At 43.8% G+C, this 27,303-nt stretch overlaps 1 protein-coding gene across 11 annotated transcripts in view; it reads left to right on the top strand.

Annotated features, from left to right (window-relative positions):
- Positions 1 to 25,083, top strand: part of FBXL20 (F-box and leucine rich repeat protein 20) — a 43,378-nt gene extending 18,295 nt beyond the window's left edge. For 5 of the 11 annotated variants that reach the window (XM_052785383.1, XM_052785381.1, XM_052785378.1 and 2 more), the window contains 13 exons: positions 6,090 to 6,144; positions 8,485 to 8,559; positions 11,027 to 11,121; positions 11,584 to 11,652; positions 11,847 to 11,942; positions 13,245 to 13,371; positions 15,379 to 15,453; positions 17,168 to 17,298; positions 18,746 to 18,806; positions 19,345 to 19,389; positions 20,203 to 20,259; positions 21,342 to 21,554; positions 22,470 to 25,083. In XM_052785383.1, the coding sequence (XP_052641343.1) occupies positions 6,090 to 6,144; positions 8,485 to 8,559; positions 11,027 to 11,121; positions 11,584 to 11,652; positions 11,847 to 11,942; positions 13,245 to 13,371; positions 15,379 to 15,453; positions 17,168 to 17,298; positions 18,746 to 18,806; positions 19,345 to 19,389; positions 20,203 to 20,259; positions 21,342 to 21,554; positions 22,470 to 22,577 (1,207 nt within the window). In that variant the 3' untranslated portion in view covers positions 22,578 to 25,083. Of the gene's footprint in view, positions 1 to 6,089; positions 6,145 to 6,165; positions 8,296 to 8,484; positions 8,560 to 11,026; positions 11,122 to 11,583; positions 11,653 to 11,846; positions 11,943 to 13,244; positions 13,372 to 15,378; positions 15,454 to 16,825; positions 18,807 to 19,344; positions 19,393 to 20,202; positions 20,260 to 21,111; positions 21,243 to 21,341; positions 21,555 to 22,469 lie in introns of those variants that run through there. The other 6 variants (XR_008234861.1, XM_052785384.1, XM_052785380.1 and 3 more) reach the window with 6 other exon arrangements.
- Positions 25,084 to 27,303: the final 2,220 nt, after the last annotated feature.

Genomic DNA, 27,303 nt, shown 5'->3' with positions numbered 1-27,303 from the left:
GATGTGTTGCAGCAAAAGGGGAATTTGAAGAGTGAGAAAAACGTCTCTCTGGATTTTCTGAGAGGGGCATTCTTTTTCTGATGGGAGCAAGTAGGTGCTGGTATTGCAGATGCAACAAAAATGGGATTTGCCCTTGTGGTAAAGTGACAAGACACAGGTAGGCTGGGGACAGATTGTGAAGAGCCACTGACATGTGAAGCAAGGAGTTTGTGTGGCATAGGGAAAGCGGGGAATCTGGTAGGGAGAAAAAGGTCAGGGGGTGGAATTTAATTGACATTTTGCATGGACTTCAGGGGAAGAGGTGTGTGGTCACTGGGCTCCCAAGGAGCAGGACCTTGATTAGAGCATGGATGAGCTTTCTGGTAGATTGGTCAAAGTGGAATCATCCTGAGTGCAACCAATAAGCACATCTTGGTCCGTAGGAGGTAGCTGGTGTTGAGGAACACTACCAGACAATTGGAGAAGGATTTGTGGTAAGTAGGAGGGAGGGTCCTGCACCAAGCAGGGAATTTTGTCAGTACAAGCCACAGTGGCTGAGTTCTCAGCAGTACGCACGCTTCTGCCCTGCGGAAGTGTTTTGTCTTTTGTGTCTTGATACCACTAATCATCCTAACCTGCTGTAGAACAGAGCAAGTGTTCAGGATTGTGTGGAACCTAGGAGAAATCAGGAGTCTGAGTTTATAAATGTTAAAGTTCATAAGTAATGGTTTTGAGAGTTGGAATTCACTGTTAGCATACTGTGAAAATTAATTAGTGTGGATTGACAGTGCAGCCTTTGAAAGAGAAACTTGGATGCATTTATCTGCAGGAATCTCCTGTAAATGAGTGTCACTGTCTGCAAGACAAAGACTTATGTGTTTAAGCAGTGCTGCTGTGTAATGTCTTGTTCTCTGGTTTGTTCATTCTGCAGATGGCATTGGATGTCTCATGTATGTGGTTGCAAAGTGGAAAGCTGTACTTGAGCAAAATAAAGAGTAGGAGGATATAAAAGGGGTGAACAGCAGCCTTTGTCACACCCCAAGATACAGAAATGTGCAACTCCAGTAATGCTTTTGTCTGGGAGGATGGGGTGGAGGTGTAAAGTGCTCTGGAGGGTTGTCCTCAGAAATCTCTCTTTTAAATGTGTCTGTGATTCGGCTGTCCTGTCACGTTCTGCCCTACCATGATGGTGATGGTGATGTTTGCCTGGCATTTCCCTGAGAGGAGGACTCTAAACAAAGCTGTCCTGCAGCATGTGGGTAGAGATCAGCTGATGGCTCACAAATCCTTGTCCCGATACTGCCGTACCTGCTTCAGCTTTGTCTCCTGCCAGCTGAGTTTCTAGGAGCTTACATCTTTATACATGAATATACCTTTATACAGTTAAAAATGAGCCAAACCAGCAAAAAGCAGAGTTCTGTTCACCATCCTCCTTCCTTTGCTGCTCCCAGCAGCTTTTTGGGCAGCGTCTGGCTCGGTGACTCTGAACGGTGAATTTGTGGTCCCTGTCGGCTCTGGCTGTAGTCATTTCCCCAGAAGGAGCATCATGTCCCTGTTTCCCTGTGCTGGCATTAATGATGCCCTGTTGAAAAGGTGCATTCATTCTTTGAGGGCTGCCTGCCAGTCGCTTTTTGTCCGCAAGCCAAACCCCAACCACAAGCCTGGATTTTCTGTGGCAGTGGTGGTCTCTGCTGGTTTCCTGAAGAAGGTTTACTCTCAGCATGACATGGGGCTGCTAAACAGCTTATGCTTGGCAGGGTGAAGGGGCCTGGGCTGCGGGAGTTTGTCTTTTCTGTATTGGTTCATGGGCAGGTCAAGCAGTTTTCAATTCTCTCCTGGGGTAAGCGGCTTTTACTCCGTGCCACCTCCTGTTGCCTGCTAGCCCATTTTCAGCACATCCAGTCACCAGCACTGGCTTTGCCATCTGACCTTCAAGCCCCATGTTGGTGTATTCCTTGGGATCTTGAGTTCTGCTTGGGACAAGGAAGTGACAGAGTGCGTGGGGGACCAGTGAGTTGGCAGCAAAGTTGTCGTTTCTCTCCTCCTGGCCAGCCCATCGGCATAAAATGAGTACGGAGCAAAATTTAACTTGAATAGTGAGTCACTGACATAAGTTGGTGTTGATAATTTTAGAAGGCTAAAGGTCTAAGCTAGCTCACCTCAAAGCCCACAGCATCCAGGGATTTCATTAGAGTCTTGACCCTAATCTAATTAGAGTGGCAGTGGGAAAGTGAGGAGTCTTAGAAAACCCTGAGTGGATTAAGAGGTTGAAACCTGAAAAATGCTCTAACTGCAATGTGTTTTTGCTAAATTGTCCAGTGCCAAACTGTTCAGGCGAAGTCCTGAATATAGGGGGTTACTTTGCAGTGAAACAATTCAATCTGCCACAATACCAGACTTGTTTTAATTCCGTTTGGAATACTCAGTCTGCCTTCACCTATGATCACTGTTTGATGATAAAGTTATTGGTGTGGCTTATATTCTTACTGTCAACTCTGAAGAGTAAAAAGACCAATGTAAGAGTACAGCAGTCAACTGTGAGCAGCACAGAAATCATGCGTGTTGGATGTGAGAATAAACATCCCAGCTATGTGCCTTTTGATATATTAAGGCAGAATCGGGAAAACCATTATTCAAGTAGTACTGTTCAACCTGCTGCTACTTACTCTTCTCTGCTCTCTTCCACCAGATAAACGGAATCTGACTGGGGCAGCAGGTATTTTCTAAGGGTTTGGTGCTTTGGAACAATTCCAGGAGGAATTGTCCCTCTATTACTGAGAGAGGGTCTGGAGCTGACTAGCTAAGTTGCATCCAAATTTCCTGTCAGCCCAGTATGTTTCCTCGTTGTCAAGTCCAGTTTTAATTGAGCCATAGGGTAACAGCAAGAATGCGTATTATTTCAAGTGAACATATAGATTACCTTTGCTTTATTTTATAGTGTGCAGATTGCTGAAAAGAGACCCAGCATTTATGACCCGTGCTGTACTCCTGTGGGAAGATGATGACTGCTCAATCATGGCTTAGCCACATGGGCAGCTTGTTTGTGGGTTTTTGGGTTTGTTTGTTTTTTCTTTTTTAATGTTCCCCAGCAGCTCCTTGGAGAAGAAAAAACCCATCCTCAGGGCTGCATTAGAAAACTTAGCTTGGGTCATTGTGCCTGCAAGACTTTAACTGTGTTCCTGCTGATCTCTCCAGTTCATGTGAAGGGTTGTAGTTTGAGCCAATTCTGAAATGACCAAAATGCGCAACAGAGCAGTGATTGCTGCTGAGAGTAATTTTTGCAGTCTGATTCTGCTGAGTCATTGGCCAATATTCTTGAACAAATGCAAGAGCAGCTCGGAAAACACTGAAAAATGCTCTTAAGCTTTTCAGGGCCAAAGTCTCTGAGTTAGACATGGGAACTCCTGGCAAAGCTCAGCAATGTTAACCTCAGAGGTGAGAGGGGCAAGTGTTTTGCTGCGTTGACATCCCTTTTACTGTGTGGGTAGACTGGGAAGGGAGGAGCAGGAAGTAGAAAAGAATTTGGCCAAGACCTAATAGCCCTGATAGAGGGATGAGATGGTTATTAATAGCCTGGGATTTCCATGGAGAAAGCAATTTTAATGAAAATACAGAAAGCTTGACCTAACCACTGTTCCCATGGAGTTTGATATTTTTTTGCTCCTACAATGGGAATCTAGGGTAAAAGGAAGAATTTTCCCTAGCTTCTATCATTTCCTCAGGCTTTCCTTGTATTGTTGTACATTGACATTGTGCTAAATAAATCCTCAGTGCTCACATACATGCATGAATAAATGACATTTAATTCAAGGGGAAGACTTGTCTATAAGCAGTGAGTATGGAAATGCTGCTGAAATCCAGAAGTGGGTTCCCAAAACAGTGTAACAGTAAAGTGCATGTTAGCTCTTTTCCAGCCCTTCTAACTGTGTATGTCTCAGCATGTCACTGCAAATTTTGTCTCGTGATGAGATGCATAAGGAACAGATGAGAAGTATCTTGAACCAAACTCCTTGAATCTGTGAGTATCTTTGGGCAGTAGAGAAACACAGGAGAGCATGTGGCTGTTTATTCTGCCATATCCTGACTTAACTGAACCTTTGACTGTTAAGCTACATGATACCTGTAAGCATCTGTGTTTTCATAATAGTCTGCATTCATCCTGTCAGTAACGTCCTTTTCCACCAACACTGATGTTTCTAAAGTGCTTTTTATAAACCTGCTGTTCCAGAAAGCTTGATCATGCGATTGTTGTATCATATTGTATCATCTGAGCCTTGCTTGTGTTCTCTCCTAAAATTCGAAAATCCATGATTTGCTATGGGTATATAGCAATATACAAATATGTGGGGGTCTGTGAAGGTGTGTGGCACGCATTAACGTGCATACAAAACTTGGTGTCAGTAGCAAAAGCCTGGATAACCCCTCATAGTTTATCTCTAGGACAAAGTGCAGTTTATCAGTGATGCACACGATGTTTGTTTGTTGTTCTCAGCACCTCTTCATCCAGCTTTATCAGCATCTGTGCTATTTATTGAAATGTGTCCCTTGTACTTATCTGGGGAGATGAGTACATCATACAGCTTTCTTGTTTTTATATGAGAGTTTCAGTAACATGTTGGTACAGGGTGTTTGTTAAGTTTGTAAGTCACACAAAAAGAACATGCTGCCAGCAACATCTTCTTGTTTCTGAGTCTCTCCCAGCACAGACAGGTCTGCTGAGAATATAGAAAAGCTTACATATGCCCCCCAAGCCCACAGTATTGTGGAGAGATGACTCAAGTGTTGCAAGTATCCAAACGATTGTTAATCTGGGTATACACTGTTCTCTCTTGAGAAAGTCTGGAGATTTCTGGAGCAGTGGAGTTTTGTTTGTTCTCAGAATTTCTCCTGGACAACCATACTTTATCTGACAAGAGTATTTTATAAAATAGTGTGCAGCATTGGAACAAAATTGCTTGCCCCATACCTTTAACACTTGCATCTGATAACATTTGCCTTCCCTTTCTGGTGCAAGTTTAAAATATTAAAGCATATGTGCAAGTGTTTTCTTGTAGTCAAACACTTGTATTACCTTTGCAAAAACATTTCATCCTATGGTTTTATAATTGCTATCAAAGAGAATGAGACCTTACTGTCTTTCTGCTGTCCACTTGACCACCTCTGTTTTGTGGCATATGATTGTTTGAATACCTATAAGCCATAAAATAACCATATTGATATATTGGTACAGATTTGGGAGCTTTAAATGGGCTTGGTACTTCCTGTATTCACAGATAGGGGTGTATATACCCAAGATAAAAGCATGGATGTCTTAGCCCAGTATAGCATTGCAAAGTATTACCATCTAATTCCTTTATCCCAGTAAATAGGACAGCAACACCAGGGTGTTGGCCTGAAGACTTGGGTGTGCCCTGGCAGAGGAATGACATACCACAGAGGAGTGACCGCATCGGCTTAATCCTAAATGTATCTCTCCTAGACACTGTACTGACACAACTGAACAAATCACCTGGCTGTGCAAGTTGCTTTGCAGTGTTGCAGAGCAAAATACTCCTCCTACCTCTGTGTTAACAACACTTCATATTTAGCACAGCTGTGTGAAAAAGAAGAAATAATCCATGCACCAAAATCAGGCTGTCGTGTTGCTTTGGTCTATTAACTGCTAATTATTACACTTCCCACTTTTGGAGAGCTGTTGCTAAAGATGATGTTTCTATTGAACAGAGAGGCGCTGGGCACAGCGATGCTCCTGTGTCGAATAGGAGCCAAAACAGCCCAGCGTGACTGTTTTGCCATGTCCTGACTTAACTGAATGTTTGACTGTTAAGCTACATGATACCTGTAAGCATCTGTTTTGATAAATAATCATTCAGTTTACTGTCAGTAAATACTACAAGGTGTGAGATTAATATTTCACAGTGGCTCAGTATCTGTGTTTTGCTTTCATTTGTTAACTGCTAGGTCTGCGCTTCTTTTCACAGTTCAGCTTTCAACTGAATTACAAAGAAGTTTTGCTGTCTCCAGTCTTTTTTTTTTTTCTCCTTTGTTTTCCATGTTCTCTTTGTTTTAAATGTAGATAACCAATAAGGTATCTTTTATTTCTGTTACAGAATTTTCTCTTTCCTGGATGTGGTCACTCTGTGTCGTTGTGCTCAAGTTTCCAGGGTAAGAACCTTCTTCCTTGCTGGTGGATTTTAACAGTTGATTTGGATTTGGGTGACAATCCTCTCCCTCCAGCCTTCCCTAGCATGTCAAACTGGGAGGATTTGTACCAGGGAGCTTTGTGCAACTCAACTATTGTTATTTAGTGTCCTGTATAAACGCTGCAATACCAGAAACTTCTGATGGCACCAGTGAAGGGGGACTCAAAACTTGAATACCATTTTGCTGGTATCCCAGGCCCTGAGCAGGTTACAAAGGGGAGGTGGCTGACTTTTTGCCCAAGAACTCTCCAGTCAGCCTGGGTTTGTACAGGAGACCTGCACTGATGAAAATACCAAACTTGGATGAGTCTAAAATGGCATCTTGTGGGTTTTGGTGGAGATATAGAAATTTTGATTCATAAAGATGCTGCATGGTCAATGAAGGTTTACTTTCCTACTTGGATATATTTGAAGTAAGCATGGAAGAAAAATGAGTGTCTTGTTTTGTTTAGGGTTGTTTTTTTCCTGAAGTAGCTCATAGTTGTGTGAGCTTCAGCTAATGAAATCCATCTTGCATTATTCGCTTGGGAAGATTCCTCTGACTGCAGGTCCAGTTATCTAGAGCTACCAGATTTGTTCAGATACTTTATCCTGCCAGTGTCTAATAAGACACGCAGAGGAAGCATCACCACAGCAAGAGTGGAAAGTCGGTTACAGGGGAAGGTGTTTATAGTGGTGTGTTCACCGTACTGGCAGAGCTGGTGCTGAGTGACACATGTACAAAACTGATCAATCTTGGGTTCAAACTTGAACCAGAGCTTGTTTCATTATTCAGAGTACCTAAGAATAAAAAAAGACTATGCTTAAACATTTTTAATTGCATTTAAAAATATCCTGTGTGATGCCTAGGCATTACAGTTATCCCATGTTCTCTGAATAACACAGGTCTTCTAGTGAAAGATCTTCCAGCTGAAATTCACTGTTCCAGCAGAACAATATTGACCAAAATGGGCTGTCAAAGATACTTGCCAATGTCAAGGTGTACTCCCATTTTTTGTCACTTGTTCCTGCTTACACAGTCCACAGGGCATCAGAGAACATCTTGTAAAGGACTAAGGTATCTGCACAGAGCTACAGAAAGGCTGTGTGTAATGTTCCCTACATCACACATTAAAATATGCTGTGTTATAACTTGCATCCCCTGATGCGTTTCTTTTCCACTGGACCTATTACTTTTCTCATGGCAATAACTAGACCGCAAAACAAATATCAGCAATAAGACTTAAAATGCAGAAAATCAATTAATACTTACAGTTCTGTCGGCTGTTGTAAGTCTATATGTGGCTTGCACAAGAACTAATATATTGTGATGGAGATGTAGTTTAAAAATGTGCCTATATATGTGCACTCTTTCATAATGATGGACTCATGGTTATTAAAAGATCTAGTTGTTTACTTTGATTATATAATTAAAACATTAAGCATAGTACTGTGTTGACAACCTTTTTGATTCATTAAGGGCAGAATTATTAACTTTCAGTTCCTGGTTCTCATTTGTAGCATGAACCCTATGAGGTTTGTTTGTTTGTTTAAAAAAACCAAACCAAACGCATAAGTCAGAGGTAGTAAACACTGTCACCCTGGCAGTGGTGCATAGTTCTCAGGTAAGAGCTGGATGCTTTATCTGGACAGCTTACAAAGCTTTGAATTTCTCCATCTGTGGGACGCAGCACCCCATGCACCTAGCTGTGGAACTGCCTTGAACACCTCTTTCTGCTGGAGGCAAGAGAGAAGGTGTGCAGGATGACAGCCTCGTCCATCGCTTACGGGATCTCACCGCCTAGTCCTCCATCCCAGCACCACTGAGTCCTCACGCCCTCAGACTAGCTTCGCTTCTCTTGTCAGTGTAGATGCCAGTTGTAGGGTCACCTTTGGGACTCACCCGTGTCCTGGTATCCTTCATCTTCGTGTTGGTCCTGCTAGCATCCCCTAAAGGCATTGGTTTAGCTGGCGATGCTGCAGAGGGGATTAGATTCCAGCCAGGACCGTGAAGATGCCCACATTCCACCGCTGTCTCCTGTCCCGGGCTCAGCATCTACACCTCCCGTGGGAGCAGAAGTGGCCGGGGCACTGCGGGCTTGCCTGTTTTGGGGACTTGCGAAGAGTGTGCCATGTAGGTGAGGGGACTCTTGTCCGAGCAAGTGATTCTGGTAACTGCACAGTTTTCCTTGTTGGCTGTAATTACTTGTTGCTTTTGCATCTGAGACAGAATGTTGTTTCTAAAAGGAGCAAACTGTAACTAGGTCCCCACTGGCATTTTTTTCATATTAACAACACATTTACATTTTTTCCCCCAATAAAGGCATGGAATGTTCTGGCCCTGGATGGCAGTAACTGGCAGCGAATTGACCTGTTTGATTTCCAGAGGGATATTGAGGTATAATTAAGTGACATACAAACCCATTTTTCTTGTTAAAATGTAATTACAGCCTAGAATGGATTAATACTCCCAGTGTAACCCTTTTTACCTTCCCTGGAGATAGAAATCATTAATTTCAGTTCTTCTTAGCTTCAGGGAGTCTTTAAAGTCTTGGCAATCCATTCAGCTTTTGAAAATGGACAGAATTATATATCTGTATCAAGACTTAAAGGTAGTAATAGAAGGAAAGTATTTTTGTGTGTGTTCTGAAAACAGAAATAAGTAGAATAGGTATGTTCTTGTGGAAAACTACTGCTGCTGTACAGGAGAATTTAGGCTACTTTTCCTTTCACTCAAAGAAACGTTAATGTAGCACTGACTTAGACCATTAAGACTGAATGTCTTTTGAAACATGGCCTGCAATATGTCTATCCTTTCCTGTCTATCTTTAATATAAAAAATTGAAATGTAATTGAAAGTGATTCAGGGGAACAAGGTCAAAATTGTTCTGAAAAGATGCAGCTTTGGAAATGCTTCACTGTAGCTGTTCTAAGTCTGTTAGATGTGGACTACTTGGCACTCATAGCAATGGATGCCACTGTTGTGCTGTTCTTAAAACTAAAATTGCATTAATCAGGAAAAGGGATGAGAAAAAAAAAAACCACCCTTAAGTTTCTTATCAGAATGTTATATCCTCTTCAAAACATGTTGGAGGAAGGAGATAGGGAGTATATCATTTTAACTCGTTATAGACAGAGGTGTAAACCAGATGATGACTGAAGGTGCACACCTTGTGGGAACTGGTTGGAAATAAACACATTACTTGTGGAGGAAAGAGTTAAAATAATCTCTTTCTGCTGGCTGTGTATCTAAGCAGCTGAGGTACACCGATAAAGGAACAGGCCTCTGATACTGTGACTTCTGTGTGCTTGCAGGGGTCTAAGTGGCCTGAGACTTCGTGAAGGAAGTAAATGGTGTGATTTTTGTTCTTCAAAATAAATACTTTATCTCTTAACATGCCTTGAAAGTTCTGGACCCACATAATTATTTACTTTCATAGAGGTAGAGCAAAGTTATCAGTGGTGCCTGGTCTATGGAGGTAGCAGGAAACGTGGACAGAGCGTCTCAGCCTTGCTGCTGTCGTCGGTCTGTGTAGGAGGGAGGCGAGGCAGGAGTGCGGCAAATACAAACTAGGTTTTTCTCATTCTTGAGTGGTTTTTCCATGGTTTTAATGTCTCTTTGTTCTCTTACACCACTCTATACATCAAACACATGTTCTTGCATAAGCATGGACTTCCCCTTTTAAAACAAAATGCTTGAATATGTTGTACCTAACCTAAAAGTACCTGCTAGATTTTCTGATGTCCTAAATGTTGTTTGCTTTAAGGAATGTAAATCCATCAGTTGATGTAAATTCCATATACTATATAAACATGCTTGAATCCTCTAATTCAAGCATATGAATTCATAGGCTTGCTAGAGGAATTGCAAAAACACACGGATTGTTTCAGATTCTCCAGCCCTTCTACACGGACGTGCAGGTCGAGCTTCAGTCCTCTGGCAGCCTTCAGCCAGGGCAGCACTTCGGCAGTGCACTGCGGCTACAGAGCTGCTCCCGTAGTCCCTGAAATCAAGTGGCCAGATTTCACCAGAAGCTCGTGCAGAGATCTAGTTAAGCTGGTGTCCCTTTTCTGATTGTGGTATTATGTTGTACCGAGCCTGATGCTTGATATTTCTTTTGGACTGGAAAAAGATTATAGAAGAATATCTTCATCATTATAGAGGTCTTAAATGCCAACTAGTACTTGGAAGAACCAAGCAATATTCCTGTTCTGTGATGAACAGCCACGTAGACTATAGTAGAGGGAAAGGTTTTTTGAATTTCTGGACACTGATACAAATATTCTCTCAATGGTTTTTGCACTTCATTCACAGTGAGAAATAGCTGGGTAAATGGTAGCTTGTAGTGGGGTCTTCGGAGGCTTCCATTGATTACAAATTTGAAATTTAAAAAAGCATTTTTCTAGAGCTCTTGAACTCAAATGTTTGAATCCCTTTTTCTGTGAGAATAAAACTCATGGGCTGGTTCTGCCTCATCTCTATTTTGAACAGAAATTTAAGTATATCCATTTATAGTACATTGACTGTACTTTTTTGTAAATCTTACTGCCCATGTTGTAGCAATGGCATTGCTTCTTTCACCTTTCTTGGTGGTCTGTATCGATGCCCAGGAGCTCTGAACTGGAGGCAATTCTTCAGTCATTAGCCTGAGCGGCTTTAGGTAATTGTTCCTTGTCTCTCCATCTTCAGAAGCTGAATACTTCTCCCTCTCCCTGCCTTAGATTATTATAGTGGCATTTTTGTTTTCTTAGCACTGTTTTACCTAGAATAACAAACTGTTGTTAATCTGCAAAATTTCAAATTCAACTTCTTGAATCATCAGGTGACTTTCGGATTTTAATGTAGTCCTTTCTGTCTCCGACAGGGCCGCGTAGTTGAGAATATTTCTAAAAGATGTGGGGGCTTCTTGCGGAAGTTAAGCCTGCGTGGCTGTCAAGGAGTGGGAGACAATGCATTAAGGTAGTGGTATGGCTTCTTTCTGCTCTTAAATGTGGCGTTAAGAATTATTCTGTTTCTATAACCACAGAGGATCGGAATAATTTATGAACACTTTGGAGCTGAGATCTTTAGCCTGTGTGTCTAACTTAAAACATCAAGAGCAGTAACATATAAGCCCTTTTAACTTATCATTTTTTAACTTCACACAGTAGCCATTTTTCTCAATTCTCATTAAAATAGTGCCAGCTGCTGCTATAGGCTAAGTAGTAATTGGCACTGAATTACAAGCTTTTGCCTTCAGGCTGGGAATTCCCAAGGCAAGATACGGGGCAACATAAATTATTTATTTTATTTACTTCTTTATTTTGTTTGAGACAATTTTACAAAATTGTATCTGATATGTTACAGTTAAAACAAACACTGTAAAACATCTGGAAGGCTATTGCCTGGAAAATACTGTGTTTTCCCTTTCCTTTAATAAAGGACATTTGCACAGAACTGCAGAAATATTGAAGTATTGAACCTAAATGGCTGTACCAAGATCACAGATGCGTGAGTAAAATTCTTTTCTCTGTTTGCCCTCTCATCCCCGTTTCTGTGTGCACCATGTTACATTCTCCATCCCTTATTTTTTGAGGGAAGGCCAGGCTTGTGCGTGCGGTAGATAACACAATGTATGTCATGTGTAATGTATATGACTCGGAATAAATCTATTGCATGAGTGTGTCTTGTATGCTCTCTTTCAGTACATGTACCAGCCTCAGTAAGTTCTGCTCTAAACTCAGGCACCTTGATTTGGCTTCCTGCACTTCCATAACCAACCTGTCTCTGAAAGCACTGAGGTAGGAGTCAACAACATTGACTTTTGCCGATTGATTCCAGATAGTGTGACCCACCATTGCCCCATGTGTCTCATGTGCCTTGGAGGAGACTGACGTGGGCTGAGGTGTAACTGTGACTACAATTCAGGCATTCCCCAGCAGAGCTCAACATTCACACGTTGTGCCTCCTAGTTTGCCGAGACAGAGGAGGAGGACTCAGTAAAAGCTGCCCTCGACCTTGTTTGTATCTGTCCTGATGGTTACTAGCAGTAGAAGAAGAATTATATTCTATTAAAGTCTTGGAGGAGGCATTTTGGGGGAGACAAAAGTCTTAGTTTGCCTCTTTAAAATACTTGTTTACTAACAGTCAGCTTCTTCACTGTAAGTGTACCATTGTGTACTTAGCAATTGTTTACATAGCTAGAAGGTGAACACCAGCATGTGACTATTTGTCTTTTTAAACTGCTTAGGAGACATATAACTGCTTAAATCTGCTAAATGGAATTGCCAAGTAATCTAGAAAAGGAAGGGACAGACAGACATTGGGAAGATATTGGGACAGAGAACGAGGCAAAAAAAAACACTAAAGGTAACAATAGAGGCCAAGCTATTAAAAGAAAAAAAAAAATCAAGTGATATACCAGTGGAATAAAAGAAAATACAGGAAAGCTGTGTCATGGGGAGAAAAGTTCTGGAGGGTGAATCTAGACACCAGAAGAAAACACTGATTTGAAAGAATAAATGAATGATTAAATTATTTTTGTAGCTACATTAAAATACTTTGAGCCTGGTTTTTCCTTCCCTTGAGGGTCTTCATCCTTGTCTCTAATTTCACATGGTCAAATTTGTACTCCAGCTATCTTAAATATATGGTAGCATGTATATCTCTTCCTAATTACAAATTACACTTGAGTGTTACTCCTACTGGCAAATGCAAAGTTACACCTGGAAAGTTTGAAGCAGTATGGCAGAAATCGACCCTATTTTTCGCTTTCCTTGAGGGTGGTTTGGTTGTGTTCAGATCCAGAAAGCCCACAGTGTCTGTCCTTGTATAGGAACTGGGAGGTGTCCAAAATGGGATAAATCAGTGGTCTTTTACCCTACTAATACTCTGCTTTAGAGCTCCCTGATACTGCCTCTGGAGAGCTCTTCACACCTGGAGATTGTTTGACAAAAGTGTTCCCCATGGGTGTGTGGGGTGCGGGTGTACATCTGTACTCACGTGGGTTCCAGAAATGGGAATTTCCTAGATTCTGGCTTGAAGCAGGATTTCTTTCCAAAACAAAACCAAGTTGCCACACGCTTCTCCTTTCACCTCCAAAGTGAGGGATGCCCACTGCTGGAACAGCTGAATATCTCCTGGTGCGACCAAGTGACTAAGGATGGCATCCAGGCTCTGGTGAGAGGCTGTGGTGGACTCAAAGCCCTGTTTCTGAAAGGCTGCACGCAGGTACGGCTCTATGGAGAGTGCTCAAATTGAATAATAACAGCTGGCTTATTTCTGCTGTAACTGAAAGTATAGGGATAAAGTATTGTGGATTTTTCTATTTCCAGAAATGTTACGTTACTGAAATTACTCACAATCTGTCTGTTGGAGATTAACTGCTTTTACTGAAATTCTTTAATAGCTTTGAGCTCAGCATGAATAGTGGGACAGTGAACAAATTGCATATCTAGCTGTAGAATCATTCTTCTTTTTTCCCGTCGGGAACACATTGCGCAAACTTTTTTAAAGAGGAGATAACTCTGTTATTCATGGCTAGACCCATCCGTTTCTGAAGGCTCAGAAAATTTTAGAAAGCATGACAGTATTCATCAGCGCTGGTGATAGAATTTCCTCTACGTGTCGTTTGGATCTTGTAGTTAGTCAAAGAGAGTCACCGTGTATGTGAATCCTTGAAAAGACATTTCTGCAGCCAGTCAGGAACATAGTACTATTCCCTCAAGTGTATTGTATAGCTCTTGAGCTGTAACAGTATGTTTTGAAGAGGCTGCAGAGGCTGTGAAGCTTGTACTTTGGAATATATAAATGGTGCACTAACTCTTACAGCTGAAAAGGGGGTTTTTGCCCCCTTGTTATGCTTTTTGTCATTTAGACTAAGTTCCTTTAATCTTTCTTTACTGTCTTACCTGGTGAATCATTGAAAAGTTTAATATATTAAATACTTCCCTGTATTACGACTTTACTAAGTTATATCAATTATGAACTGGGGCGTGGGGAACATCAACCTTGAGCATTACTCTTTTAATGAGCAAGAGCTCCTTGCAAAGCAATTTCACAAAGAATGTGGGGACTAATTCTTGTTTTATTTACTTAAGTGGGCTGGGGTCTTTTTAACACAGACATAGGCTAGAAAGGAGCAAATGTGTATCTCAGAATCTTGTCCTTGAAAAAAGAGAGTAAAACTGACCCCACAGTAGTTGAAACCTCTCCTCTGTGACCCAGAGACTCCCGAGAGTTTAAGAGCCTCAAGGTAGACCTGGAAAATGATCTGATCTGTTAGATCCTTGTACCCGAACAATGACAGCGCTTATTTGGTTTGGATTTGTTGTTTTTTTTTTCTTGAAGGTAAGGATTCCTTAAGTATGAGACAATAAGTGCCATTTTTGTCTGCTGTGTGTAGATAAACAGCTATACGGTTTTGTTTTGCAAAAAGCATATTTCTCCTGTGTACGAACATAGGAAGTCCTGAAAGCTTATTATGATAAGCAAAGCAACAATACAGTGGTTATGTGCACAAAGCAATAATACCCTTGTGTGCACAAGAAAGCCCAGCTGTAAGGGCTATAGTCAGTAGTTTTTCTAAATTTATACTACTGTTGGATTTTTAATAGATGAGGTGGGTATACATGGCTGTAAAAATGACTTGATTAAAGATACAACAATCTCAGCCTATTTTGAGAATCCAGGTCATAGAAACAGCTTGAGTTTCTAGTAATTTATGGAGTCGTGAGTAATATTGATGGCAATACATCCTTGTTATCAATTACTTGCCATCTGTTCTTATAGATTTAAGAATAGGAGGCTTTTTTATCATCAGAAAGCAACCTGGATATGTTTGTGCTCCTCACATTGAAGTAAGGCTTTTTATTCTGAGTTCCAGTGTTGCAATATAAAAATAGTGTTACTTACAGGCCCTCACTAGTGAAGCATTTCCTTAATTCCTGTAAGTTATTTCTGATTTCACTACTTGATTTGTTAATTATGCATGTTTGATCATGCTTTTCTTCAAATCAGTAACTTAGTGTTGTGGGTCTTTGAACTCTGTTCCTGAGATGGTAAAAAAAAAAAAAAAAAAAAGCATGCACTTATTGCTGTGTATTTTGAGACTGCAGTGCGTTGCCCTCCTCCCCCATAGGTATACAAACCACAGATGCTTTATTGTTCTCAAAGCCTTATTTGAAGATTGCTTCAAGTATTAACAGGTTGCTTCAGTCTCTAAATTTTTCTTTGCAGCTTGAGGATGAAGCTCTGAAATACATCGGTGCACATTGTCCCGAACTGGTGACTTTAAACCTTCAAACATGCTTAGTAAGTAAAGCTTCCTATGATTTCCCAACTCGGCCATCATTGTGCATTTAGAGGCCATCTCTAAGCAGAACCATGCAGAATGTACTCCATCCCAGAAACGTCATCATCTGGGCAGACAGGGCAATTGTAAATTTACGAGACTTTTAAAAATAGTTGATGAAAAACAGCTTTTTGGTAGCATTCAGTAATGTTGAATAAGCCCCCAAAACACTGTGATAGCATTCACTTTGTGAGAATTGTTTGTCTCTTTGCCCTGCCCACGGGGCTTCTAAACTCATTTGCAGGACTAGCTGGAAAAATTCTTTCCATTGGGCTGGAGTGTTTGTGTGGTGATCTAGCCAGATGGTTCCTCTGGTCTCTTTATAAAATTGAACCAAGAAGTGCAGTTTCCCTGCACAGAAGGGCTCTAAACCAGTTATTCTGCAGTGCCAGAAATGTATATTTATGCCAAAAAAGAAATTGGAATGGGCTCTTTGTACATACCATCATGCGGTTTGTCTGATGCAGTAACTGGACAGTGTCTTCCTTTTCCACGGAAGTGGGCAAGGCCTTTCAGGGCTGCAGGGCTGTCCTTTCCCAGTCCTGTTCGAGGAGTAGCTTTACCAGTTACTAGACTGGCTAGAGACTGGTGCCCATCCATCTGAGACTGGGTGCTTGCAAAGGAGGAGCTGAAATGTTAGCAAGTTCCAGCCCTGCGTCTGGGGTCTAGCGGAGAGGCAGGAAGGGGAGAGACAAACAGGCAGAAGGGAGAAGAAAATTAATAAGGTTCTTGATCGCTATAACTGAAAATACCAAGTTCTACTCAGTTTCGTCTCACTCCAGAACTTGGGCTTACCAGCCCACAGACTTGCTGTTTGCTATTCAAAAGAAGCAATGCCAGTCCCTAGGCTGGTGCTTTTCTGTGGGAATTGAGTCTGGCTGCCTCTGAAAATCCAGAACCTAAGACTTAAGTGAGGTTTAACCTGGTCCTCTAGCATGCACAGCCTCTGCCACCTATTGTCCCTTTTTCCCTTATCCCACTGCCTGCATTGCTCTTGATCCCGTGCGGCTCCTTGGCACAGCCACACCAAGTCGCAGCCCCTTGTGCTCTTGCTTATGTGGGGAAACATCTGGAGCAGATTTGTGCACTGTTGCCATCCCAGAGCAGAGCACGCAGGGCTGGACGGACCCTGCGTGTCCGGGGATGCAGCGGGTCGATGGAGCTGCTGTGCCACGGGGTGAATTTAACGTGATTTTGGCTGTAAGCCCGTCTCTCGCAGTTCAGGTTTTGGTCCCAAACCACTGAAGTGTATTTTTAAAAGGCTGTTTGTGAAAACAACCTGCTGCTTATTTTGTGGGTAACTCTGACTGTTGGGTGCTTTCTCATCTTGAGTTTCAGCCAAGAAGGTCTTTACAAGCGAGGGTTGCAAAGGAAGGCAGGAGACCGAGTCTAGGCCTGCTGCTACAGTGCCTTCCCCCATCGCTCACGTGGCCCAGCTCAGAAACGTTTCCGTGCATGTGGAATTACTTTCCGAATGTTTACAAGTCACTTCAATGTGGCTTATCCTGTTTCAGCTGCTCCAGTGAAATACTTGAATGCATTTTTGGGTTGAAAGAAGCATAACTTGGCCTCAGTTAAGTGCCTGGTTGGAAGCCTGAGAAGGAAAATATGCAGTGCCTTGCACCTCCACCTACATTGTTATGGCTTGTGATGTTGTTATTGTTTTTCTTGTAGCAAATAACAGATGATGGTCTCATTACAATATGCAGAGGATGCCACAAGTTACAATCCTTGTGTGCTTCAGGCTGCTCTAACATTACAGATGCCATCCTGAATGCCCTGGGACAGAACTGCCCAAGGCTTAGGTAAGTTTTCACTGCGGAGTTACCTGAGCTCCAGTGACCTGTTGCATGCTGAGCAAAGGATCTTGGTGACATGGTCATGTAGTATTTGAGACAATTTAGAGTTTGAAGGTGTTTCTGAAAGGACACTTTCTATCACTGAGCTTTTTCCAGGCAGTTGCTATGGGATGATCATAATTGTACCCAAACTTCTGGTTTCTAAACTTGTGCGAGTAAAACAGTGGTAAAAGAGCTCCATGCCGTGGTGGTGTGCACTGCCAATAGACTCGCTTAGTAGCGGTCTCCTTTTACACCATTGTGTATCTACTTTTTGTTCTTTTATGAAAAACAGTTGAGGTTAGGTTACTTTTGTGTTGAGAACTGAAAACACATTTAAAAAACATTGTTTCCTCTTGACATGTGATATTAACAGGTTTTTCACGATTTTGTAGCAGGTGGAATTTGTGCAAACTTTCACTCTGCTTGACAGAGTGGGCTTCCAGCAACACCTCTGCAGGTGCTTGGGTTTTTTGTTTTATTTTTTTAAGGCTTTTTTTATTAGGACAAGTTTCTTCAGGAAGACTTCGCTATAATTCAGAAAATGGCCAGGTGCAGAAAGAAGAGACAGTTTTATTATCTGACATCTATAACAGCCGAATGGCCTGTATTAAATGGCATAAAATACATGTCTTCCAGGGGAAAACAAAACACAGATGTTTTCCATGATATCTCATTTAAAGAATTACGGGTACAAAGTGTAGCATACAAGTGTATGGAAACCAGTTTTGAAAGAGGAAGGTAAAATATGATTTCGGTTCCAAATGGTTTCTGTGCTTATGTTCAGCTGCAGCTTTACAGTATTAAGCTCCATACAGTAAAATGCGTAATGCACTTTAGAAAGTTGGCTTCCTTTTCTGTAAAGATAGATAAATATGTTAACAGTGTGAAGGAAACCTCTGTAGAGCTGTGGTAACTGTCTTCCAGAAAGTTTATCTGTTTTCACAGAAGCAAGTAGTTTGCCTCTTTGAAGACTTCAGACTCTTCTATTGTGGCATTAAATATTTATTCTCTAATGCTCATCTGCCAGGTTGTTGTGTATTACACCCTTTTTCACGATGAGATCTGTATTTGGGGTGGAAACCAGAGGAGATCACTCGGGGAGGTTGTGGAGTGTCCAGCAATGAAGGTTTTTAAGAGCACCTTAGTCCAACATTTGTCAGATTAGACCTCCCTGCCTCGTAGCGGGGTACGGACTGGATGACCCTTGGAGTTCCCTTTTAGTCTGACTTCTTTTTTTCTTTCCCTGTGACCTACACTCAGGTATAGAGGGTGGATGCTCTGTGCAAATTATCCTCTCAGAGAGCACAGCCTAAACCGGGTCAAACTTTTCTGGGTTGCTGGAAGCTTTTAATGAAACACTCTGAAAAGCAAAATGACTCCACCATGGTTATTATAAATTCTTTCTGTGCAGAATATTAGAAGTTGCAAGGTGTTCTCAACTAACAGATGTGGGCTTTACCACTCTAGCTAGGGTAAGTGTTCATTTCCACTTTTTCATCAAGTATCTTTGCTTTCTTTTCATGATAGATATGAACAAACAGTAGCTTTCTCTTGAATGTAGATTTTTGTAATGCTTTTGATCTTGACGTTTGAGTGGAAGCTAATTTACAAAAATTAGGTTGTATGTAATCTTTGGCATTGTCCTGACCCACACATCTAGGAGGATGTGCATCCAAACTACATGAAATGTTAAATACATGGGAGTTATAAACTTTACTGTTTGTTTTTCTAGATTAATCTGTGTTGTGTACAAGTGACCCTAAATTTAACTACTTTTACTTTCTATGAATAAAAAAAACCTCTGTGCCTTTAAATGAGTGAAATTGCTAGATTTCCTGTACTATACTTGGTGCTGCTCATAAAGAAGCAGCAAACTTTCCTTCCAGTCATGATGTTTCGTGGAGAAAAACCTTCATTTTTAAAAAGAACTGTCTTTATTGTATTTGTGTTTATATTTGCTGTCTGACCTTTGCACTTAGTTTGTGTGTTTGGTCTTCTGTTTGTTCCTAGAACTGCCATGAGCTTGAAAAAATGGACCTGGAAGAATGCGTCCAGGTAGGAGGTGCCACCTCTGGCTATTTCTCTTTCAGCATGGTCACAGCAGTGTGGAAATTTACTCAAGATCCCATGAAAAATCTGTAACCTTAAGGATAGCTTTGAAATTGATTCAGATAAAGACAGTGGAGATAATAGGATTGTGCTTCCTGCCATGGGAACAGTGTGACCCCGGTATTCTGTACTTCCTGATGTTTACAGGGCAGAAATTGAGATCATCACAGGAGGAAATTAAAATAGTCCAGACAGGAAGTGATTTAAAGTTAACCCAAAAAAGGAAGAAGAAAAATTGGGCTGTGTCCTTGGACTGACTGCATTGAACAAAGACATCCCAGCAAGTTCCCATCTGAATGCTTTTAGATTAGAAAGCCATTGTGTTGAGTCTCTTTCTTCCTGAGGAATAAAGAGGAACAATTCAGCAATCCACCAAGCTGTTGGAAGGGGATTTGAACACCTCTTGTACTTTCAGAGACAAATATTTAGGAGACATTGTGGTGTTGAAGAGGTCTGCTCACTTGCTTCTCTTAATTGTGAGCTTATTTCATGAGAGCTACTTAAGGAAGTTCAAAAAAACCAGCAATACCTCTGCCTTAACAGTCCCTTAAGGACATGAGTTGATTTCTGTAAGGGAGTGGAAGAATCTGTACATCTGAAATTTGGTCATGCAGGAGATGAGTTCCTGAGGGGCTCAGGAGAGTGACTGTGGGGAACACTGTTGTGGATTAGGCGACAGTTTGCAGTTTTTCTTTCATTGTGGGGGGGAAAGTCCTTGCGCAAAGCACCCAGCATGAAAGGGCTTTTTCTTTTTTCCAGATAACAGACAGTACACTAATCCAGCTTTCCATACACTGTCCACGGCTTCAGGTTCTGGTGAGTATTATAAGTGAGACTTTCAGCGTTTTCTTTCTATAAACAAAGGGATTTTAAGCACTGCCTGTGGGGATTTGTCTCTTTGACTTCATAGACATGTTGCGAAGGCTTGGAAGAATTCGACTAGAAACTTGACCCTGAAGAACCTATTGTCCCTCCCCTACTGCTAGCATTAATCATACGGCAGGCACCCACAGCTGCCTGAAAATGAATTATAGGACACTGGATTCTCCTGGTACCAGCCTCTAGCTGTCCTCAGCAAGCCTAGCAGAGTCTGTCTACAAACTGGGCTGTCAGTCCATATGTAGGAGTGAAGACTGCAGCCCTTCTCACTGGTAGTGTGGAGCTGGGCACCTGAGACCTGGAAGGCTTGCTTGCTCTGGAAAGCGATGTTCCTCTTGGTCTAAATTTCTGGGAATTTAGTCTGTCTCCTCTGTGTCCCTGCGTGTGCTGCTCCGTTGCCATCATGAGAAAACCTGTCCTGGGAGGTGGGGGGATGCAGTCAGTGGGTTCTCCTGTGCAGCCATCCCTTCCACACACTGTGCCCCTCAACAGAGAAACAGGCTGATGCTATCTCCCAGCTCAAGCCCCGCTTCCTCCTCAAGAACTCTTAAGATGCAGCCCCCCCCCAAAATGCACCAAGTAGGTGACATTTTATTTCTGCTGGTTCTTAAACCCAGTGACAGGGTCCTTCCCATGATGTGTAAGGCCACGGATTTTACAAAGGCTGTTTCTTCAATAGCAGAGGTATTTATTCTGTTTCTGTGCCGTCCTGTCTCCCGGCCCTGTGGTTCTCATCTTTCAGCAGCTGCCTTTCCCATTGCGCTTCAGCTATGAGTTTTCCTTTTGCAGGCACGTTAATCATTGGAGGCCCCCAGAGCCCAGCGCCTGCGGTCTGGAGTGCAGCAGTGGCTCCAGTGCAAGGAGGGAGTATAGACCTGTCCAAAAAGCCAGTGTGGCAAACCAGTCCAAACCTATGAGATGTGGGCCATCTTCTTTCCTGTCCCACCATGTCCCCCGGCAGGGTGTTGGCTTCTCTTTGCCGATGGCAGAGGCTGCTAACTTGCTGTGTTTGGATGCAGAGTTTGTCCCACTGTGAGCTGATCACGGACGATGGGATTCGTCACTTGGGAAACGGCGCCTGCGCACACGACCGCTTGGAGGTGATCGAGCTGGACAACTGCCCTTTGATCACGGATGCCTCCCTGGAGCACCTGAAAAGCTGCCACAGCTTGGAGAGGATAGAACTGTACGACTGTCAGCAAATCACACGGGCAGGGATCAAGAGACTCAGGGTAAAAAAGGAAATTAAAACACCGCTAAGGCTGTGACTTGAGCACTTTATCTGGTGGGGAGGAGGGAGGGCTGAGGTTTCAGATTCCTCAGGATCTGGTGCTCATTCTTAAAAGTATTGTGAGAACCATCATCTATGAATTTAATAGCTGCCGTGCACTCAGAAGATTGGATAGGGATGAACACTAGCTGGTAGGGAAGAGAGATAATTGCTGTGTCCACTGAGTAGTAGCAGAAGGGAACAGAGGAGACCCAGCGTGCAAGTGCTCGTTTTACAGGCACTCGTACATGACAGTGCTCTCCCGAACGGGGGACCAAGAGTTTGTGCCACAGCAAATGTGTAGAATGGCACCTCTTCTCCACTACTTTATACGCTCAGTGTAGATTGTAGTGCACTTTATACTGACAGTTCCCATGTAAATAACTCAGGCTAATCCTGTAATAGAGTCAGTCTGCTGTAGGGGAGGCTGCGTGGCCTTGTGAGTGGGACAGAGCCAGGGCCACTCTGTCACTAGCTGCCGGTCATCTAAGGCACTCTGTGTCCCAATGATTCCCTCCTGAGTTTATTTCTCCATCTGTGAAAGAGGAGTAATGATAACATTTTATTTGCAAAGAGAACACAGATCTGTACAGTTAGATGTTGCTTTGTTGCCCACAGCTACCACAGGATTAATGGGGAGGAAAGAGCATCATTTTTCCTTATTCCCTGTAACTCTCATTTCTGGTCACAGAAAGAACTTGCTAATCCACAGTCTGTGGGAAAATCACACTGGTGAACTGAAAGAGTTTGACTCTAGTTTTTATGTCTGTGTTAGTTTGTAGTCTGAAGACAAGCAAGCCAGGCCTATTTCAACTTCTCTTTGACTCTTGCACTGCCACTACACTTGTCACTTGACACGTTGTGTTTGTCTTTGCAGACCCATTTACCCAATATTAAAGTCCATGCCTACTTCGCGCCTGTGACTCCACCTCCTTCGGTTGGAGGCAGCAGACAACGCTTCTGCAGATGTTGCATCATCCTATGACACTGGAAGTGGTCATCCTTGCAAACTGAGTATTTAATTACACTTGTAGAATTACGGTGGACACCAGTATCTTCAAGGAAAGCGATACCAGTGTCATTTGCAAGGGCCAGTGAGCAGGGCTGTGGCGCCAGGCCCCTGTAGCCACCCATACACATACATATACACACCCCACCTGTTCCAGCAAACTGATGAACTCGGCAGTACGGGAGCTGGAGCTGTGTTGGCTTTTTCTGTAGGTGGATTGGTATAATTCTGAACCATTCCTACTGGGCATGCTCAGATGAAATCATTGCGGTAAGGAGGGGAGGTTTTTGCGAACCCAGAATGACTGTTGCTGCTGTTGAGGTTGGAATAGTAACTGAAACGTGTTGAAATGGGGAGAGGGGGAGAGGAAAGGAACATGCTTTAACCCTGCATCCGTTGTCCAGAAGAAAAAAAAAAAAAAAAACCAACCTGAAAATCCCAACAAGTTTTGTGTCCATTTTTCAGTGAGGGAATGAAACAGCAGCTGTTGTGAGACATGATTTACTCGTGCTTCTCTACTTCCCGTTCCCTGCTGACCACCCTGAGCATGCTCACATTGAAGGTTCACCTGTTTCTTCTGTGTTCTGTAGCATCCAGCTCAGAGGCTTCCTAGATTGTTGTGATATAGCTTGAAATCTGTAATGTCAGGCTCAGGTTTTTTTTACCCTCCCTACATCCTGCTTTTTTTTACAGATTTCTAATTCAGTAATTTTTTGAGATTTACCAAACAAAAGTTACAAATCAGTAATTGAAATTTAAAAAAGTACTTTTTACCATTAGAAGCCTGAGCCTGTAATGACCTGTTAGGAAGGTTTTTAAATGGCAAGTGAGCTGCGCTACAGGCTAGGCTCTTGTAGGCTTCTTGGCCTGTTTTTATCAGTGGTTGGGTGTCCGAATTTGTTTTGCATTTCAGGTTTTATCCCAGCGACAAGAATATAACTCTTGATAGAGGGGAAAAAGTTATAGTCTCTGTTCCAGTGACTGTAAGTTCCCTACTCCTCCTGTCCTGTCCCTCTGACCCTTCATCCTGCCCCCAAGGAAAAGCAAAGTAGAATCTTTTTGCTTGTTGCCCTGATCAAGAAATAATCACTCGCTAATGGAAGTGGGAGGAGCAGCAGGCCTGAAAATATGCCCTCGATTATTGTCACGTTTTTGTACACTGAGGTGCGAGTGCTGGGTGATTTTGCTGACATTTGCATCTTCTGCAGGTAAGTGTCTTGCCCTGGAGAAGGAACCATCTGAATGAAATGGGGCTTTGCTATGTGCCCGTCCTTCCCAGCTGTCAGAGTATGTGTTCATAGCAGCTGGTTTTGAGGCATTCCAGGCAAGATTAGCCCAGGTGCTTCAGAGGAGCGTAGACAGCCCGGGCCAGCTCTGTGAACTCCCAGTTCCTTGATGCTGGCAGTTCCAGATGCCCAGTATGAAACGTGAACAGATGGGCAGACGCCAAGGGTTTAATGGGGCAGAACTTGGTCAAACTCTAACAGGTTTGTGGAAGACGAGCTGACGTGTAAGTAATTGCGCTCTTCCTGCTGTCTGCACCCTGGGATGGAAGGGAGCACACATGTTTATGGATGGTTCCCAGCTGACTGAGGCAGAGAGGAGCAGGTCTGTTTAATCATCCTAGCTGCCAGCAGCCAAGGAAGTGGCGCTTCACCTCTATGCTGAAGAATCTTGCGGTGGGGGAAGAGCAGGGTGCAGCACGAGGAGTGGCTGTTTTAGGGTCCTGGGGGCTTGGTTTTTCACTGGGGGTTTGCTTTGAGGGCAGTGTGTTGCTTCCCACCCTCCTACCGCTGTCTGAGCTATTCAGGCAGTCAGAAGGGTCGCTTAGTACCACCGAAGCTGTATCCCCTTCATCTAGAACTTAAATTTCCCCCACCTATCTGTATATGCTTAACAAAGTCTTGCAGATGCACAGTCTGCTGGGAGGAAATCCAGTATGCTGTGTTTAAAAGGATACTGTCAATTCCTTTCCTGTAGATCGCTTTTAATCCGTTATATTTATTCAAATCCTCTTTAGCGCTGTGGACTCTCTCCTCAACGAGCATGTTCCTATACTTCATTTGCAGAACTCCTTTCTCCGATTTTCAGGGTGGCAGAAGATAATGGTGCTTCCCATGGTAACAGACTGACTCTGAGCGGGCGGGTGCGCCTGGGGCAGCACCCAGCAATCACAGTATTTGCACAACTCTGGGAAGAACACTTTGTTTAGTTTATACTGTGGCAGGGGAGAGCTAAAATGGATTTGCAAGCCAGGGTGTAGTTGGCTGACTGATTTCATTGTAACAGAGCATGAGTTTTCAAGGGAAAGCTCAAGAATACAGAACCCAAAGCTTTTTTTTTTTTTTTTTTTTCCAAACAGGGTGACAGCATTAAGGTAGCTCAAACTACTTGACAGTGTCCTTTTAAGTCAATTATCCGTCTTCAAATGGACTCTTCCTTATGTTTGTATTTATAAATACCAATAAACACCATTTTCCAAGCTGTGTCTTACTAGAGGAATACCTTTGTAGAGCAAAAAAACAAAACCTCTTGCACGTGGCGGCATACCAGCCATGGGCTGCGTTTGGGAATGCTGTTTCTGCTCTGCATGCTTGCACCCTTGTTTCTGCTGGGCTGGAGGAGTGCTAGGTGCTGGGTCGAGCACTGGCCCTGGGTTTGAGCTGGTGGCTGCGGAGGGCATCGAGCACTGAGATTCAGGGCCCATCTTTTAGAGGAATGTCTTTGTACTGTCGTTTTGAGGGGTAAGTGATGTAAAACGGTGGCTCTACTGAAAGGTTCAGTGAGGAGCGAGCCCTGACTGAAAATCAAATCAATTTGAAAGCTCCCAACTTGTGCCAAATGCATCTTTTCCAGCCTCTGCGCTAGACTAGCTGGACCCAGGCGAACCAGGTCCTCCGTTTGAGACCCTGAGCTGTTCGCTCTACATCGGCCCTTTCCTTGTCCTCCCTTGCAAACCGGCGTGCACCCCAGAACCCCAAGATGCCTCTGTAGAAGCTGTGTCCCGCAGTCGTAGAGCGGAGGCCGGACGGTGCGTTGCCACCTCAAAAAGCGATGTTTTGCCGTAACCTGGATCTGCCTTTCGGCACCTTGCCCCGGCCACGTCGCGCAGCCCGGTTGGAGCTGCCCTGGCCTCGACCTGCTCTTGGACTTCGCGAGCAGAGGGGACCTCTCTAGGGAAGTAGCCCGAGACCTTCTGGACTAGTGCTGGCAAGATCCTCCGGGGAGGTGGTGTGAGGAGATCTGAGGCAACCAAAAATTAGGCTTTTCTGGTCTTTCGAGACACACAGCAGCACTTTTTATCTGAGTTCCGTGACTGCTCCCGAAGAGGATGAGGATGTGGCAAGCGTAATGTGCTGTCACAGTGGTTATTTAAAACAAAAACTTTAACAAATTCCTATTTTCTAAGCATCATTGTAATTTTTTTTTTTTTTTTTTAATTTTACTCTGAATGTGTTGTTCATGGCTGGCCCATGGTGTCATGGTTTTTGGGTTTGGTTTTTTTCCTTTTTTTTTTTTTTTTTTGTTGTTGTTGGGGTGGGGGGTGGATGGGAGATCAGTATGACAAGGTTCTTCGCTACAGTGTCCTGTGTGGGGGTGTGCCCTGAAAATGAGGTTTAAAACATTTTGGCCTCTTCTGATGAAGGATTGCATGGTTTGGGGGCTTGTTGGGGGGGAGCGGGGGGGTCTTTTGCTTTGTTTTCTGGCATCCAAGCAAGCTGGCCAAGGTTTTTGTTCTCTCCGTGCCGAAGCCTGGCAGAGGCACCCAGCTCCGCTCGCAGGCGCCGAGGTCTCTCTGCTGCAGCTTAGGGAGTTGCGTGGGGCCAAAAAAAAATCCAGCGCGTGGGGGAGAAGCCGCTTTCCTCTTTTCATTCAACGGCTTCAGCCCCTGCTCAGGCAGCCTGTTGTGCCTTCCCGGCCCCTCGCCCCCCCCCTTGGCTGAACCCCCAGGGACCCTCCCCGGGCGGCTGGCCGAGCGCTCGCAGCCCGGGTGGCTGCTGTCACCAGGGCTCTCGTACGGAGGGGACATCTCAGCACGGGATCCCGTCACCGGTGACACCTCGCCTGGTCCCCACGGTTCCCTGGCACTGTCCTGCTCCGGCTGTCGTGGCGAGACGGGCGGCTCGGTAGAGCCGGCGGTGCTGGGCTTCGCCGCCTTTTGCTGCAGCCGGCGGTACGTGCTCTCCGTGCTGGCAGCTTTACTTGTGTGGAGGTTTGGGGGTTTTTGTGTTGGTTTTGGTGGTTTGGTTTTTTTTTGTTGTTTTGTTTTGTTTTTTAAGAGATGAAGAAATCCATCTCCTGCTCTCACCAGTCGGTGAGACCACGGGGCCGGCCAGGCTGCACCAGCCCCTGCCCTGCCTCGGGAGGGCACCCAGGCTGCCGGGGGGGCCGTGGAAATGCCACCTCTGCCCGCAATCCCGCACCCCCCAGCACCCTGCCTTTCCCCGGGGTTCTTCGTGCTGCGGCCACGAACCTTCCTCCATCCCTGAAGGTGCATCTGAGCTCGCTGTGGTTTTCCCCACAGGTCCCAGCTGTTAACTCAGTGTCTGCGAAAACGGGATTATTCCCCCTCCTCTATGCAAACGCCCAGTGTTCGCTGTTCTCGTCCTCCAGCTCCGTTCCCATCTCCCCGCTTGGCCCAGCCGGTGCAGGACCCGCGGGTCTGCACAGGGGCTGCTGTGCCCGCAGACCCCCGTGCTGG

This window comes from Harpia harpyja, chromosome 4, assembly GCF_026419915.1.
Source record: "Harpia harpyja isolate bHarHar1 chromosome 4, bHarHar1 primary haplotype, whole genome shotgun sequence".
Lineage (NCBI taxonomy): Eukaryota > Metazoa > Chordata > Aves > Accipitriformes > Accipitridae > Harpia > Harpia harpyja.
This window is presented reverse-complemented; position numbering and strand designations above follow the sequence as displayed.